The 17,871-nt window shown below is 37.4% G+C and overlaps 1 protein-coding gene across 1 annotated transcript in view; it reads left to right on the forward strand.

Annotated features, from left to right (window-relative positions):
• The first annotated feature begins 5,319 nt into the window (after positions 1–5,319).
• The window catches only part of LOC131151402 (uncharacterized), a 29,132-nt gene continuing 16,580 nt past the window's right edge, over positions 5,320–17,871 (forward strand). The window contains exon 1 of the mRNA XM_058102646.1: positions 5,320–5,678. Within this exon, the coding sequence (XP_057958629.1) occupies positions 5,320–5,678 (359 nt within the window). The remainder of the gene's footprint in view (positions 5,679–17,871) is intronic.

The raw sequence follows: 17,871 nt of genomic DNA on the forward strand, positions 1-17,871 counted from the left end.
TCGAATAACATTAAAATCACCCAGGACCAACCAAGGAAAATATTAATTGCCACTCCTCTAGTTTCTACCATAACTCTCTTCTTTTAACATAAGAACATTTGGCATAGATAAAACTCACCAAAATTCTTTGTCGGTCCTTAAAAAACCACCCGAAAATCTTCTGAGTCGTGATTGAAATCACCTCAAAGGCATTTATATCCTTCCAAAACAGCCACAGTTTACCGCCCTGATTTTCATTAGATATAAAATGGTGATAATTAAGAAAATTATCCTGCATTACCATCCGCTCCTCAGCCGCGAAAGTTTCTAAAATAGCAAACAACCCAACATTAAACTTTTTAATTAGCTTCTTTAACCTACCTCTAGACCTGCCCAACCCCTTAATATTCCAGAAAAGAATTGTATCAATCATAAATTTAATTTATGTGGTCAGATGAGAACCCGTTGAGATTTCCTCATAGAATTTTTTTACGGAAATCCATCCCTGCCTTGTATTAGACTCATACATTTTTTCTTTGCCCTTTAAAACTAATATTTCACCTTCCTCCCTCTCGGACGAATAACCCCGAGCCAATTCCTCCTAATGCAAACCTTGGTCCCCACCTTCAGTTAGTTTAAAACTATCCACATGGTCCACTTCCTCTTGAGATATAGGTTCATTATCTGAAACTCGAGGATCATCATCACACCTGACTTCCTCATACTCCCCTTCATTACTCTCTGTTGAACCTTCATTCCCATTATTTTCCAATCCTCTCTGCGATATATCAAAGTTTTGCCTTACATGATCCCCTTTTCCTTGAACCACAAGAATTTTTGCTATTTCAGGGCCTCTTTCGTTAATCTGCTTCATCATATGAACATTACTGGGTCCTGCTTCTTGCACCACCTTCTTTTCCCCTTTATCCATGTCGATATTGGTTTTTATTACACCATCATTAGTCTTTGGTTTCCATATCTTTGTTTCTTTATATTTTTCATCCTCCCTTCGCTTCTCTCCCACGCTGCAAACAATCGAGGTATGTCCTTGCCTGCAACATTTAGAGTAGAAAAAACCCATCTTTTCATAGTTGGCCTCCTACCAAATATATTGTTTTAGAGATAAAACAAGAGGAAACCCCTTTATTGGTTCCATTGTTAGGTCAACTTCCACGCAAATAAGTGCCCCCGATGCTTTCACACGGTTGATTATTGCATTATCAGTTCCAAGATAACAACCAAAATGAGTCGCTATTATTTGAAGAAAATCCATTCGATAAAGATGCATTGGTAACCTTGGTAAGAAAATCCATTGAGGAGCCAATGGAGATTTTTTTTTTTTTTGTATCAAAATCCTTTGTCCACTTGAACAGCCGAAAATAATTGTCTTCCATTGTTCTACCTTCCCTTGCCCAACCATGTAGAAAGTCACATTCGTTTTCCATGTAAATTAACACGTGATAATAATATATAATACTGATTGTTGGAATTTTCGTCAAACCCCACGTTTTCACAATCGATAACCAAATTTTATCAATAGATGGTCGATTCCTCAAAAATTTCATTACTAATGCAAAACGAAATTCTTCCTTAGCCTTAACCATCTCTGCTTATGATAAAATAAATCCCAATTCCCCATTGATATCAATGGGCAATCTCATAGGAATTTTGAACGCAGACATCTCCACTTTTTTATTCACAACTTGTGCATATGACTCCACCCTGGGACTCGGCGGGGGATGAAACTGGATTGCAATATATTGAGATTAAATTTAAACTTTTCTAAATGGAAAAGATACTGGCCTGCATTGTTTGGTGACTCCCTGAGCAGCGATGGCGTGCAGTTTTCGTGATCTGTCTTCGATGGCGACGACTCATAGTTTTGTCACAAGTTCGTTCAATGCTACCCCTCGTGCATCTCCACGAAAATAAAAACCTTGAGTCTTGGTGTTCGCTTCATAGGGAAAAGCGGTGATGGAGAGGGGAGAATGCAGTGGCGGCGCTTAGAGGCACAGCGACTCTGAGGGGGTAGAGTGTTTGAGGGGCAACGAGTTTCAATCTGAAGAGTTGGTTCGGGATGCTGCCATTGAAAACTTGTTGAAATGGAGATCAAGGAATTTTAGAGAAGGGAGATGGAGACCGACAACCGAGCTAGAGAGCTGCCATCGAGTTCGTAGAAGAGGCGAAGGTCGGTGAAGGTGTAAAGTAAGGTGCCGAAGGAGCAGTTGGAGTTGGTGTGGTAGAGGGCGGGTCGGAGAGGAGGCTGAGGTAATCGGGGAGTGAGGGCGGGCATAGTTCAGGTTGATTCCGGTGACGGTGGTGAGGTGGGGGTCATCGGGGCGGGATGGAAGAGGTCGAGGTCGGAGAGGAGACCGAGGTCGTTGAGGGGGGAGGAAGCCAGCGATGCTAGTGTAGTTAAGGGATTTCGGCACCGGTGTTGAGCCGGTTTTGTCGGGGGCGGGGGCGCAGATCCTAGCCAAGACTCGAGGTCTTCTGTAATGGCAATGCGGGCATTCGATTCTAGCGACAGTGGTGAGGTGGGGGTTGTCGGGGGCGGGGGTGCAGATCCCAGCCAAGACTCGAGGTCTTCTGTGATGGCGATGCAGGCATTCGATTCTGGCGACAGTGGTGAGGCGGGGGTCATCAGGGGCAGGGATGAAGAACCCTATCGTTAATGTTCTTCACAACTACAACCTTCTGGCATGCAACGTCCCTTGTCCTGGGAGAGGCCGAGACGGCTGGTTGTTGTAGCTGACCGAAGCTGCGAACACTGGTTGTGGCGGTTAGAGCACCGACGACCACAGGGGAGGAGGCTTTAGGGTTTCGCAGTGCCAGCTCCTTACAAGAATGAAGAAGACTTGTATTTGATGATGGTTTGGGCATTGAAAATCAAAATCGAAATAATTGCCAACCCAAGTTTTCATTAAAATGAGATTTTCTTGAATTGATGACATTCGAATGAGTTGATTGAATAATCTTTGAAAGTTTGTCATCTTAATGTCATGCTTTTTTGTTGAAAATTTGAAACTTTTGACAAATTAGTTTTTTGAAAAAGGGAACAAAATTTTGACATTAAGACTAAACTTGGAAACATTTTTTAAAACCCACTTAGTGAAAATAAGCATTAACTTGATTTGTACTTACTTTTGAGTGATTGATCTTTTTAGGTCAAGTCTTTCTTAACTTTTTTTTTTTTTTTTGTGTTTTATTTTGTTCTTGTGGCATTTCTCCTTTTCCCTTGGACCTCCCTCCTCCTTGGTATTTCTTTTTTTGGCATTTCTTTCTTTTGTTAAGCATGACAATTAACCAATCTATAGGGTGGTTAAGTGGTCATTTAAGCATGTTTGACCGACCTTGGCAGTAAGGTCAAGTAGTCGATTCGTCTGGTTTGGGCAATTGACCGATAAGCGGTATTTGAGTTTTAAAATGCCAAAATATTTCCTCTTACTTCCATTTCATCTTTCTTCTACAATTAACCCTTCTCCCCACTTAGTCTCCTTTTGATCTATAGCCCCAATCCTTCATTTTCAATGTAGAAGCATCCATCCATGACTTTCCCCATCAATTTCTCTTAGTTTTAATTGGTTTATCTTTAATTAACAATGGCCTCCAAAAGCATATCCTCACGTGGTCAATAGTACAAAACTCTTGTGAGGAAGAATGCTTAGTCGCCTTGTCGTGTTCTATCTCCTTCTTCTTTACCTCCTCCTTAGAATAATCTAGAAAGCCCAGTGTTCTGATTCCTTCAGTCATCGCCATGTCGCTAGCCACTAGTAAGCCCATTTCATTTCAAGAACTTTTGACTTTGGGTGTTACTGATTTATTCAGGATAGCTGGTTAGGACCTTTTTTTTTTTCAATTTTGTAACGTGTTAGTACTACTCTTGTTAAGGAATTTTATAGAAATATTACCATTAGACTTGATTATTCGACCATAGCCTCTATAGTTTGATATTGTAGGGTCATTGTTAATCGTTCTATCCTTTGTAGTCTTCTAGGCATTTCTAATTTTGGTATTTTGTATTATCATTCATATTTTGGGGGTTAAAGACTCTTTCCCTACCCAAGCAAAGGTATTTTCTAAATTTAATCATATGAACACAACCATTTATTTACATTCTTAACACAAAGTTATTGTTAAAATCATAGCCCAAAATGTTATCCCCCATAGAGGGCCTTTTGTTTCTCTTACTGACTCTCAAGTCGAGATTTTGTACACCCTCATTGATAACATTCGAATGAATCTCAAACATATCATTCTCGGGTATATGTTAGAATGCTTCAAATCCACCTCCAGGGTCACCTGATGCTTGCCGCATGACATGCTACTCACTCACGTCTTTGATCACTATAGGGACCTCAAGTTAACGTATTCGTGATCCATTCCCAATGATCTTATTTGTAGCACACTAGCCTTTATGCATTTAGATGGTCCAGTGTTGTAGTCTGACTCTAAGAAAGTTGAAGAAAAGGAGCCTAAATCTGATGGTGATAAGGTCACTCGTGCTGATGAAGACCTTGAAAATAGGATTGAGGAACAAAAGATTGAACAACAAACTATGAGAGGAGAGCTCCACTCTTTTTTCTGGGACATGACCTTCTATATAGACCATATGATGTAGTGATTGTTGGAGTATGTGGCTTATATTGAGTGGAACATATACACGGGAAAAGCATGGTGATGAAAATAAGGAAGGCGAGCTACAGGAAGAAAACAGTCAACAATTTGGTCGATGGTTACATCGACAGTTTACCATCGGTAGAAAATCGTTGACAGTTTCAGTTTTTACAACTCAGTCTCGGTATTAAATTGTCGACTGTTTGCTGAAAATGTTGATGATTTTAGTCAGCACATATTTCAAATTTTGAATCAGGAAGATCAGTAGGTTGGGGAATTTGGAGGATTTTCTTCTGAGGATTGCTATTAGGGTACTATAAGAACTTCCTAAGTCCTTTGTACGCGTAAGGTTAGCATATAAACAATATTGTAACCCTAGTTTGATGATTGATAGTGAAATTCAGTCACTTGCTCCCATGGACATAGGCAAATTGTCGAACCACGTAAATCCTTGTGTCGTGTGTTTTATTGCTTTGATAATTACTTGTGTGTGATTGTGTTTCCGTATTTTTTATCATAATTGTTTCATTGCTTGATTTGAAATTATTTTTTTGGTTTTTCAACTATGCATTGGTAGTTATTTGCACAATAAATTGGTATAAGAGCTATTGGTTACAATAGCTGGGATTTCTTCTGCGAAGTTCGACATTGTCAAGTTCAATAAATCGAAAAATTTCGGACTTTGGCAGAGAAGGGTTTAAGGACTTCCTAGTGCAATAAGATATGGTGCAGGCATTGTATGGGAGGCAACCAGAAGGCATAGACAACATGAGTTGGAAGGAATTGGAAGTGAAGGTTGTGGTGACTATTAGGCTTTGTCTGGCTGACAACGTGATGTATCATGTCAAGGATGAGGAATCGTCGGTGGTAGTTTGGCTGAAATTGGAGAGCGGGTATATGTCCAAGTCATTGACAAAAAAGTTGTATCTTAAGAAGAAAATATATGGGCTTATGATGGTAGAGGGTTTGGATATGAATCAACATGTCAACTTATTCAATCAGACCATTAGTGATCTGAAGCGAGTTGATGTGAAGTTTGAGGACGGAGAAAAGGGGTTGATGCTGCTGAATTCCCTACCTACGTATCCTACATATGAAAATCTAGTTACGACTCTGACATGAGGAAAAGAAACTCTGGATTTGGAGGATATCACAAGTACTCTCCTGGGCTTTCACTAGAGGAAGAAGTCCAACGATGAGAATTCACATGTTAAACGGCTTGTGGTGAAGGGTAACCAAGATCATGGGAGAAGCAAGTTTCAGAGTGGACCGAGTAACAATAAGGTTAAGTCCAATCCTAGGAAGAGGAAGGACGTACAGTGTTTTAAGTGTGGTAAAAAAGAGAACATAAAATTGGATTGTCCAAAAAGGAAGATGAGGAATGCAAAAAATAAATAAGATTCATCAAACTCGGCGAATGTAGTGGAAGAAGGAGACTCAGGAGCTATGATGGTAATATGTTTTGGTTTCATCTGGTTCATATTGTCTTACACGTTCTTGGATCTTAGATTCGATGTGCTCTTATCATGTGACACCCAACAAAGACTGGTTCACCACTTACAGGTTGGAAAATTCTAGTTTCATTGTGATGGGGGATGATGTTTCATGCAAAATTGTTAGAATAGGGAATATCACGATCAAAATGTTTGATGGCGTTGTGAGGATGTTATGTGATGTTAGGCATATACCGAAATTGAGAAAGAATTTTGGTCACTTCAGACTGTAATGGGTTCAGTTACAAGTTTGAAAGTCGGGTAATGAAGATGAGTAAGGGTGTTCTAACCATGATGAAGGGGAAGAAAGTACTAGGGAATATCTATACACTGTTAGGTACCACCATTGTAGGTGGAGGTGCAGCTGTAGAGTCTAAGTTAGACCGTACCGTCTTGTGGCATATGTGATTACGCCATATGGGTGAGTGTGGAATGATGAAGCTTCATAAGAGAATTCTTTTGAAGGGGGTCAAATCATGCAAGCTAGATTTTTGCTGGTACTATTTGCTTAGAAAACAGAATAGGGTGCAGTTCAAGGCAGCCATGCATAAGACGAAGGGGGTCCTTGACTACATTCATTCAGATGTTTGGGGGTCGATGAGAGTAGCATCACAAGGAGGACATATATACTTTATGAGTTTTATCGATGATTACTCATGGAAGGTCTGGCTGTACTTCATGCGACACAATTCAGAGACATTTGCCAAGTTCAAATTGTGAAAAACTGAAGTGGAAAACCAGACTAAGAGAAAAATTAAATGCCTCATGTTAGATAATGGAAATGAGTACACTAATTCGAGGTTCATGGAGTTGTGCGAGTAGCATGGCATTAGGAGAAATTTTAGAGTACATAAGATGCCACCATAAAATGGTGTGGTGGAAAGGATGAACCAAACCATAATAGAAAAGGCTCGGTGTCTCAAGTTGAATACAAAGCTCGCGAAGAACTTCTTGGTAGAGGCAATAAATATGGCATGTTTCCTAATTAACAGATCACCAAGGGCAGCACTAGATGGGAAAGTTGTAGAGGAGGTATGGATAGGCAGCGCGGTAGACTACTTTGATTTGAGGGTGTTTGGATGTTTAGCCTATGTGCATGTTTCTAGTGAGGAGAGATCAAATCTTGATGGAAAGTCTAGATGATGCATCTTTCTGGGGTATCAGAAAGGGGTGAAAGGGTTCAAACTATGAGATCCAAAGGCAAACATGGTGGTGATCAGTAGAGACGTAGTTTTCGATGAGAAAACCATGTTGTATCATACTCAAGAAGAAGAAGAGAAACAAATGCCAAAAAATTACAGCAACAATGAGCATGTGGTGCAGGTGGAGTTACAAACTCAAGGTGGAGATGACAATATGCTAGACGTATAAAGTTCTAGCTCAGGAAACTAGCAGTAACGCAGTATAGTTCTAGATAGACCCAGATGCACTATCAGGCCATCGCCCAGGTATGTATTTGATGATCTAGTGTCTTATACACTTATTACTAGTACCAAGGATCCTACTACTTTTTAAGAGGCAGTGCTCAACCAGAAGAAAAGTAGATGGATGGGTGCTATGGAAGAGGAGATGGAATCATTACATAAGAATCAGACATGAGAGTTGGTTAAGCTTCTAGCAGGGAAGAGGGTGATAGGATGCAAGTGGGTGTATAGAAAGAAAGAAATGGTATCAGAAAAATAAGGAGAGAAGTTCAAGGCTCGGTTAGTAGCAAATGGTTACTCACAGAGGAAAGGAGTTGATTATAATGAGATCTTATCTCCTATGGTTAGACACACTTCCATTAGGGTAGTGTTGGGATTAATGGCACATTATGACATGCATTTGGAGCAGATGGATATAAAGACAACGTTTCTCCATAGTGATTTGGAGGAGCTGATTTACATGGTACAGCCAGAAGGGTTTAGTCAACTTGGACAAGTGCACTTGGTTTGTAAACTGAAGAGATCTTTTTACGGGTTAAAGTAGTCTCTGAGGCAATGGTACAAACGTTTTGACTCCTACAGGATTTAGATTGGCTATAGGAGGTGTAAGTATGACTACTGTATTTATGTGAAGAGTCTTAAAGACGATTCCCTAATTTTTTGGTTTCTTTATGTAGATGACATCCTGATTGTTGTGAAGGATATAACTAAGGTAAATCAGTTGAAGACTCTGTTGAGTAAAGAGTTTGGCATAAAATATTTGGGTGCAACAAAGGAGATTCTTGGGATAGAAATTCGTAGGGACAGAGCTGCAGGGAGATTGTGGTTATCTTAGAGCAGTTATGTGGAGAAGGTTTTGGAGAGGTTTAGAATGGTTAATACTAAATCGGTGAGTACATTGTTAGCGAATCACTTTAGGTTGTCTATCGCACAGTGCCCAAAGATAGATATTGATGTTCATGACATGTCAAAGGTCCCTTATGTCAGTGGAGTGGGGTCTTTGATGTATGCTATGGCAACATTAGGATGCAGTCAAGTGGATTTTCATATTCTTAAGGCATACAACAAATTATGACATTATGTTCAGCATAAAATAGGGAAATCCTTTAGTGGTAGGTTATGTGGATGCAGACTATGTAGGGGACTTGGATGACAATAGGTCTACCATAGGTACGCATTCACCCTCATGAGAGGGCCTATTTATTGGAGGTCTATAGTGTAGTCACTTGTTACTTTGTCTACAACTAAATCAGAATACATGACAATGGCTGAGGCTGCCAAAGAAGCGTTGTGGCTTACAAGGTTAGTCAAGGAGCTAGGTATTCAGTAAGGTGGAGTTCAGCTACGATGTTATAGTTAGAGTGTCATCTATTTGGCGAAGAACTAAGTGTATTATGTGAGGACCAAACACATAGATGTGCGGTTTCACAATATCAATGAACTGGTTCCTTCTGGTGAACTACTACTTGAGAAAGTTCACACGTCTAAAAATACAGTTGATATGTTGACAAATCTTGTTACAATGGACAAGTTAAAGCATTGCTTGGACTTTATCAACATCTCCAATTGTTAGATGGGAGGCGTCCCAACCTACTGTCCAAGGTGAAGCTCTGGGTTATGCTTTCATATTCTCCTAAGGGGTGAATATTTTCCAAGGTGGATATTGTTGAAGTATGTAGCTCATATTGAGTGGAACATATGCACAGGTAAAGCATGGTGATGAAAACAAGGAAGTTGAATTGTAGGAAGAAAATAGTGAACGTTTTGGCCAATTATTACATCGATGGTTTACCCTTAGGTGAAACCGATACGGTTTTTGGTTTTACAACTCAATCTCGATATTAAACTATTGATGGTTTGCTGAAATCGTCAATGATTTTAGTCAGCGCATATTTTGAATTTTGAAATGGGAAGATTAGTAGGTTGGGGAATTCGAAAGATTTTCCTCCGGGGATTGCTATAGGGGTACTATAGGAACTTCCTAAGTTTTTTGTATGTGTAGGGTTAGCATATAAATAATATTGTAATTCTGGTTTGATGATTGATAGTGAAATTTAGTCGCTTGCTCCCATGGACGTAGGCACATTGCTGAACCACTTAAATTCTCGTGTCATATGTTTTATTGATTTGATAATTACCTATATGTGATTGTGTTTTCGTATTTTTTATCATTGGTTGTTGTATTGCTTGATCCGAAATGGTTTTGTTGGTTTTTTAGCTACGCAATGGTGGTTATTTGCACAACACTGATGCATCACCACCAACATCCTCCCCACCTCCTATGTGACCACCTTAAGGGTTTTTTATTTTGGTATTTTGTATTTTTTTGGTCACTTTGATGAGATATATGCTTATTTTGAACTTATTTTTTTTTTTTTGTATCTTTGGGCTATGTACATTAGGTGAACATTTGTGAATTATGTTGAATCTTTGGGTTGTGGTCTTGGAACATTTTGATTATGGATTATAATGGAAATGTTGTGGTAACTTGCTATTTGAGACTTGTACAAAAATTGGAAATTATGAACTTTGATGGATGATTGTGTGGTGAAAATAGTCTTATAATTGTAACACTTTATTGACTGATTGCTTTTTAGGAGCAATACTAAATTTTTGATATAGACTTTTGTGTGCAGCTTGATGAATGTATATGAATTATTGAAATTTTAATATGAAACTTTGTTGAAATTTTTGCAAATTGAATTGCATTGGTTTAGGGAGAGATTGTAAATTTGAGTATTGCTAAGCCATTCTCATGAAAATTTTCATTTTAAAGAACTTATTTGATCAAAATCGCATATTTTTTGAATGAATCTCGAGCATATTGATCATATATATCTCATGAAAGTAGGTGATATTAATTTTGGTTTAAATTGAAAAACTCATACCCCCACCATTCTTTATTGATATTGACCAAGGGGGAGCTATATTTCAAAGCATGGCATGTAGTGACCCAAAAAATAATAGAATTTAAATAATAATGAGGGAGAGAAATGGAAACAGTAACAAAAGGAGGCATTCGTAGTGTTCGTCGATGACATCGAACTTTGGGAAAAATACCCCAATAAATTTATCAGGGTCTCATTGACGAATACAGGGGATTCGTCGACGATGGTACAACAAGACCTCGTTGACGAGGGTGAGCTTCATTGATGAGAAAAAAATCGAGAGGAGAATTTAGGCTACTCTGAATTTCATCGACAAAGGATAAGGTTCGTCGATGAAATTACTTAAGGACTTGTCGACGAGATGATGTGGCTCGTCGACAAATCCCGCAGTATAAATAGTCATAAACTGATTTTTAATCACAGAATTTGTCGTAAACTCTCTTTCTCTCTTTACCCCTATGGTTCCTCCCTCTTCTTCCTTCGATTTCGGCCCTGTCAGTTGTTGGATCGATGATCTGAGGCCATTACGATGCTTTTGGTGGAGTTCTCTACAAGTCTGCCGGAGCGGATTGTCGGTGGAATCAAGTTGAATTTCTTCCCAAAATCAGGGTAAGGTTTTTTAGTCAATTTTTGACCTTCTGGAAGTTGTAGGAAATGATGTAGGCCAAGAAATATTGATTCTATTCTGGTGAATGTTGTTTTCAGGGTGTTGAGTAGGAAGTCCTGCGGGTTAGACCAGTATACCACAGGGGGCTTTTAGTAGTCAGGTAAGGGAAACATGCTATGCTAGGGAACCCTTTTATAATTTCAACATAAATTATATATTTTTATCAAATTACTATTCAAGTTATATATATATATATTACAGTTTCCAGGACTTGATAATATTAGTATGTAATTGTGTGGCTTGAGTCGATAACAGAAACAGTACAATATTTATAGAAATTGTGAATACTATGTTTATAGTCATTAACAGAAATACCATGATATTTGCACGATATAGAATGACTTATTTTTCAGTGAACAGTATATTCAAAAATATGCATTTTCAGTAATTCTAGAATAACATGTTTATCAGTACCATAACGCCCCAATATACAGTTATTCAGACATAGTTCAGTTATACAGAAAACAGATTTTCAGTCAGCTTATTTAGAAATCTCTGTTAAATTTTATGGGGTTATGGTTGTTTTAGAAACCACAGTAAAAACAATATATTACAGATATTAGTGACCTATATAGTATCGGACCCTGATGGATTAGACAGTAGAGCACATTACCGTAACTACAGATATTCAGTTCAGTAGTGCAACCACTTTACTCAGATAGTAAGTGGTATGAGGTCGATTGTGCCCACGTCGGGACACACTCTCCATCAGATATGGATTAAGGGGGCCGATCAGACTGTTGGAGTTCAGTTGACTTACCTTAGTCGGCTAGCCAGGATAGGTCCTGCCTTCAGGCCGCACAACCCTGTCATAAAGGGTTAAATCATGACATACAACCATTTAGGGGAATTTTATCAGATATTATAGGTATAAGTAGATTTTCAGAAATAGTAGTATTAGTACGAAAAGTAGTTTCATACAAATTGGCATGCTAAATAATATAGTTGATGGTGTTTTTGTAAGTTATGTAATATCGGCATTTCCAGATTCAATTGTTCGTATTACTCTTAATTCAGATTATTTTTACTAACTATAACTCAGTGGCCACACACTAGTAATAACATGTTTCGTCTTACTGAGCGTTGGCTCATCCCAGTGTTGAATTTTTTTTTAGGTGAACCAGTTAGGCGAGTGGAGCAAGCTCGCAGGTAGAGGGGCTGTTGTACTACCCTTTTTGAGAGTGAGTATTCCTTTTTGGGTGACATGTTTTGTAAACCCTTGGTATTAGAAAGGGTAATTTCGAGAGAAACAATGTTGTTTGTATATCGTGGAATGATTTGACACTCTGGTATTGTATTATATGTGGACTTATTTTATATGATTGGACTTCCACTGTTTAGGTTATTATTGGATATTAAAATAGGGGGAAAATTATTTTACTTTATTAGCAGGTCGTTTCATGGCAAGTTCTTTATATTGGATATCGTGAAAAATTTTATGACTATACTTCACCTTCCTTAAAAAGCACGCACACACACACACACACACACACATACACATAAATTAAATAGGGAGAGCATTTTGAAAATTTCTTTCAATTGATATCTTCACTCCTCTCTTATTCGAATTTATGATGTCAAAGGAGGAGAAGAATGAAAAATAGGAATTTTTATAAGTATGCAAATTGAAAGACATACTTTACTTAACTGTGTTTCATTGAATATCTCTGTTTACTTTACAAGTTTATTCATATTTTTTGAAAATAGTTTGTCGTCATAAAAAAGGAGAAGGTTGTTAGCCCCAAGGTTTCATTAATTGTGTTTTGATGATAATAAACTATTTTGGTCTAGTGGTTTGGTATTTAAAGTTGTGATCATACATCTTAAGCCATTTATGTGAAAATTTTAAAAAAGATTTGAATTTTTTTTCTCATTTATTTGTAAATCCTTCCTTGTGAGGAAAATTTCAAGCGTAATCAAATGTCGTTTGTAAGTTGGTGACCTTACCTCCGTAAAAGCAAGGAGATCATAGGTAGTGCCCATGCCATCATTAAAGCAAGAGGTGTAGTGGAACCTCAAGGTGGTTGACCTTGAAAGAGTGGATGAAGGCCGAGTTTCCAAATCATTATAGAAGCATTTGAAATTTCTCTTCCCTACTCTGCTTTTTTTAAATTGCTCTTTATTTGTGTGTTTTCTTGGTTTGATTACTTTTTAAAAAAAATTTTGTATTCAAACATATTAATTTTTATTAAACCTGATTCGCCCCCTCTTAGTTTGCCACTTGGGCCAACAATTAGATCTATAACTAATCGTTATTTTGATCTTTGGGCTGGTGATCCATTGTAGACCATCTTGTCTAGTATATTCTTGTTAAGAGGGATCTATTCTAAGGTAACAACAACTCAAATATCTTCTCTTCATGGTGGATTTGAAGTTCTTCCACCATCATATTTTCTTTTTGAATACCCTTCCCCTTCAAAGCCTTGAAACAACATTATGCATTCCATGACTTGGTCTCCTTAGGGTGGTTCCTCTACCACTAATTGAGAACTTCATCATCAAGTGGTAGGTTGAGGTTACAACCTTTATGTAGTTCAAAATAGCCTCCATAAGATCACATTATAAGATAAAGGGGTTTTGACCATAAGGAAATCCACCATCGTAGAGGCCTTGTAGAGCCCAACCCCAATGGAAACTAGCAGAGCTATTGTATTTGAGGCTACACCATCTCCCTCGCAAAGCCTACTAGAGGTGTCTTTATAGGCTTTAAGAGATTTGAGATTATCTTCATTAATTGGAACTTCTTCTATTAAAGTATATGTATAAATCTTCCAGGCCACCACTGTTAAGGAGGACTTTCTTCACGTCATAGTTGGGAGTGGTGATGATGACCATCAAAGTGTCATTAGGTTGTTGTAGGCATCTAAGGTCCTAGTCCAAGAATGAGATTGTTTCTCAAATTTGACTGAAACTAGCCATCAACTTACTATAAATAGGTTTGGACGGATCACTAGCCAAATCCTTTGGGGGTGATGTTGAATCCTCTCTTGTTAGACCTCTAAAGATCACACGTATGGTCCCCACTATTCAGTAGTCGTATCTTGTGTTGGTTCTGTAGATCATGCAATGTGTGTCAAAGACCATCTTGGATGAACATGTTAATCACATCCCTTATGTGTTGGTCGTCTATGATGTCATACTTGTAATCCTAATGAAATTTATAGTATCTTTTTGTGCATCATTCTTGGATTCCTTTTTTCCTAAAATTGAGCCAGTGTATTTTGGATCATTTTAGATTTGCACCAAGATTTGGGCACGATAAATGTTAAGGGGAGTAAAGTGCTCAAATCATCTCTAAAGCCTAGTTCCTTATGGGGTGACTACTTGTAATCTTTCTATTTTAATTTTATGATCACTCTCTTTTGGCCCTACTCAACCTCTTTTGCTCATTCGATTGGAATGGGTATTTGAGGCAAGTGAACACTAATGAAAGCTCTCATCCATCCTTCTGGCTTGTTTTCCCCTTATTATTATAACAAGAATGTGAGCATGTAATGGTTATTCGCTATTCCAAATTATTGAAGGGATTTTTGGATTTGTAGTCTTCTTAGTTACCAAAGGGGCCTCCTTGGACTTGACATTCTCGTAGTCATATAATAAAGTGGCGGCAAAGTTAGGATTCAAAAATAAAACAATAAAAAAATCATCGAGTTAGCAAGTGTTGTGAGAAAGACAATGGGGTGCATGATATGGTTAGGCTTGCTTACCTTTTTTTTTTTTTATTCTCTTCCTTCTTATGTTATGTGTCCTTGGCACTTGGAGATTCTAACTTCTCACTCCATTTTCAACAGTGGGCTACAGAGAGTGGTACAAGATCGTATTAGGTTTTAACCACTGCGTTTAGTGACAAAGTGACTACAGTGACTTGCTTGAAGTCTCGATTATGGGATACATATGTAGCCTCCTCCTCATTTCCCCATCATCAATCTCTTTGTGATATATCATCGCTAGTAAGCATGAACTAAAAAATATTAGAATTATAAAAATTCTAACTATATACTAAGAATGAGATTAAATTAACTTTGTCCCTTAATTTTTAACTTTTTCATTTACTCACACATTATTTTATAATGTTGGCTTTTTGAGTCCGATCTCTATTTTGATGCTGACAAACCACCAGTATCTTATATGTGCATTTAGTCCGTGAACAGGTTTCCAATTTAGCACGAACATAAGATACCAATAAATGGATGCCAGAAGAACTTGAATAGCGATATTATCTGACATATTTCATAAGGACAGGAGAGCAAAGAAGAAGAAGAAAACATTTGTTTCAATTTGTATATGCATTTTAATTTTTATTATTCAGGTTTGTAATAATGCATGCATATGCATGAAATGATTTAAATGCTCAGATAGAACAATGGACAGACCTTAGGGCTCGATCAACCGACGCTAGGTATTTAGGGTAAATTAAAATGCCTAAACCTTAGATTCACCCCAGGTCCCTGCACATAATTTTGCTAAAAATCAGGACAAAATAATAAGTGTGAAAGGGCTTCGAACGACCGAACTGTGTGCTTTGAAAACGCCTTAGTCGACTGAATGTTTGACTGGTCAATAAGTTTGACTTGGTTCAGGTGACCAAACCAAATTGAACAGAGCGTTCTCGGGCGACCGAACCTTTAAGCGGTCATTTTTCACCTTCCCCAGGCGTTTGAACTTCAAGTTCAAATATGCCCTGGGCGACCGAAAGTTCAAGTTCGAAAACGTTAGACTGAGTGATTGAATCGCAGTCTTTTGAAATCGCCTTCGGTTCAGCAAAAGGAGCCTATTTTCAGGCACCGAAACCTCAAAAACTCTTTTTTTTTTTTCTCTTGTGTCTGTTCGGATGAGTTCAGTCGACCAAAACTCTTGGGTTGCTCATTTTTAACTACGATAATCAAGGTTATAACTTAATTAAACTTTTCTAAAAATTTCCAATAAGTCCCTAACGGTCATATTTTGTTAAAAAACTATAAATACTCCTTTCATAACTTAGATTAGTAATTTTGATTAGCCATTTTTTCTCTCTAATTTTATCCTAATCAAAGTTCCCCAAATAACATTTTTATTGCAAAAACTCTTTCATTGGGGCAAATCTTTTACTCTTTGAATCTCTCTTTATTATTCTTTAGAAAATCTTTTCAAAGAGAGCATATATTTTATTTGGGCTTTTACTTGCTTTTATTTGCATTAGATCTTCAAATGCATATATTTTGTTTCATGCAAAGTTTTTGAAACTATAACCCTAGGTTCTCCTATGTCTTATTGAAAATATTTTTGGAGAAATATTTGATTTAGGGTTTAAATCTTTGAAGTCTTCATCACACATATTATATTCAAAGATTGGAAAAATATTTTGAGAAACACACTCTTACTCTATTGAGCATACATTTCATATCATACTAGAGTGTTTGCATTTGAACTTAAATGTGTACATTTTTGCTTGTATTTAGAAATATTGTATTATCTACAAAAACGATTTTTATTGTACTGGTTGGGTTTCGTCCGTTAATTGAACTAGAGAGTTTCAGCCCCGTAAGTGAGCCGAGTTTGGTTCAGCTCGAAAATTGAACTGGGGAGTCTCAGCCCCGTAAGTGAGACTAATTCGGCTCAGCCTAGTAATTGAGATAAATTTTTCCTTACCCTATAAGGAGAGGATGTAAACGGCTTCTACTTCACCCGGTTAAGTGAGCAGGTTTAGTGGAATCCTTGGGGGGTATGCCTAAGGCGGGGACGTAGGCTAGTTTGGCTGTACCTCGATAACAAATCTTGTGTGTCTCTCTCTTCATACCTCATTTAAATTACTGCACTTTAAATTCAGTATGTGTATGCCTATTTATTTACTGTTATATTTAGTTGCATGCACACATTTACTTTAAATGAGATACGCATGTACGCATGAACTGAATAACTTAATCTTTTTATATACACACGTTTAATATTAAATGAGATATGATATGTGGTAAATTGGAGAAACATTTAAATTGGCCGAAAAGTTTTTAAATATCCAATTCACCCCCCCCCCCCTCCCTTGGAATCACACTATTTCCAACAATTGGTATCAGAGCCCGGTTGCAATAAGCTTAACCGTTATTTGCATAAAGATTGCAATGGTTCATTTTTTTTGTGTATCCCTATTTTGAGGGTCAACCCTTTGCAAATCCTCCACTGTTTTCATTGCGTAGATTTTACGATTTAAATATTGAAATCTTTTGTAAAATCAAATGATTGGAGGACTTGGAAAGAGTTTTCAAAATTTTTCATATCCCACAGAAAATGTTTTCAAAATGCAAATTTTCCAAAATTTGAAAATGAATTGAATTTGCATAACATGTGTTTTAATGCATATCATTTGTGTGTCATGCATACTTTTACTTTGCCTTAGCTACTAATGTTATTGAAAGTTCATGTCTTGTTGTGGTGCTAAGGTTTTTGGGAATATCTGAAAAATATAGAAAAGTCGAGAGAGAGGTAAAAGCTACTATGAGCTTAATTGATTATGAAGGAGTAAACTAGAAAGGTATATCTTCCTCTTTCTATGTTATTTGATGCTTGATTCACATGCTGCATGTTTTATGTTTATTCTTACTATGATAATTCTGTGATTATAACATGCCATATTATAAGGTGTACTTAAGAAGAATATTTTGTTAATACTAATAAGATTTTAGGATATATACATAAGGAATCAAAATGCTTTAAATGATTAGACAAAGTTTCGTGCTTAAAAGATTATATTTTAGTATACTCTATTATTCTATTGAGAACCTTAAGAAAATCTAGCCAATACTGAGTATTAGTGATCACATCCAATCTTA

The sequence above is a fragment of the Malania oleifera genome, chromosome 3 (genome assembly GCF_029873635.1).
Source record: "Malania oleifera isolate guangnan ecotype guangnan chromosome 3, ASM2987363v1, whole genome shotgun sequence".
NCBI lineage: Eukaryota > Viridiplantae > Streptophyta > Magnoliopsida > Santalales > Ximeniaceae > Malania > Malania oleifera.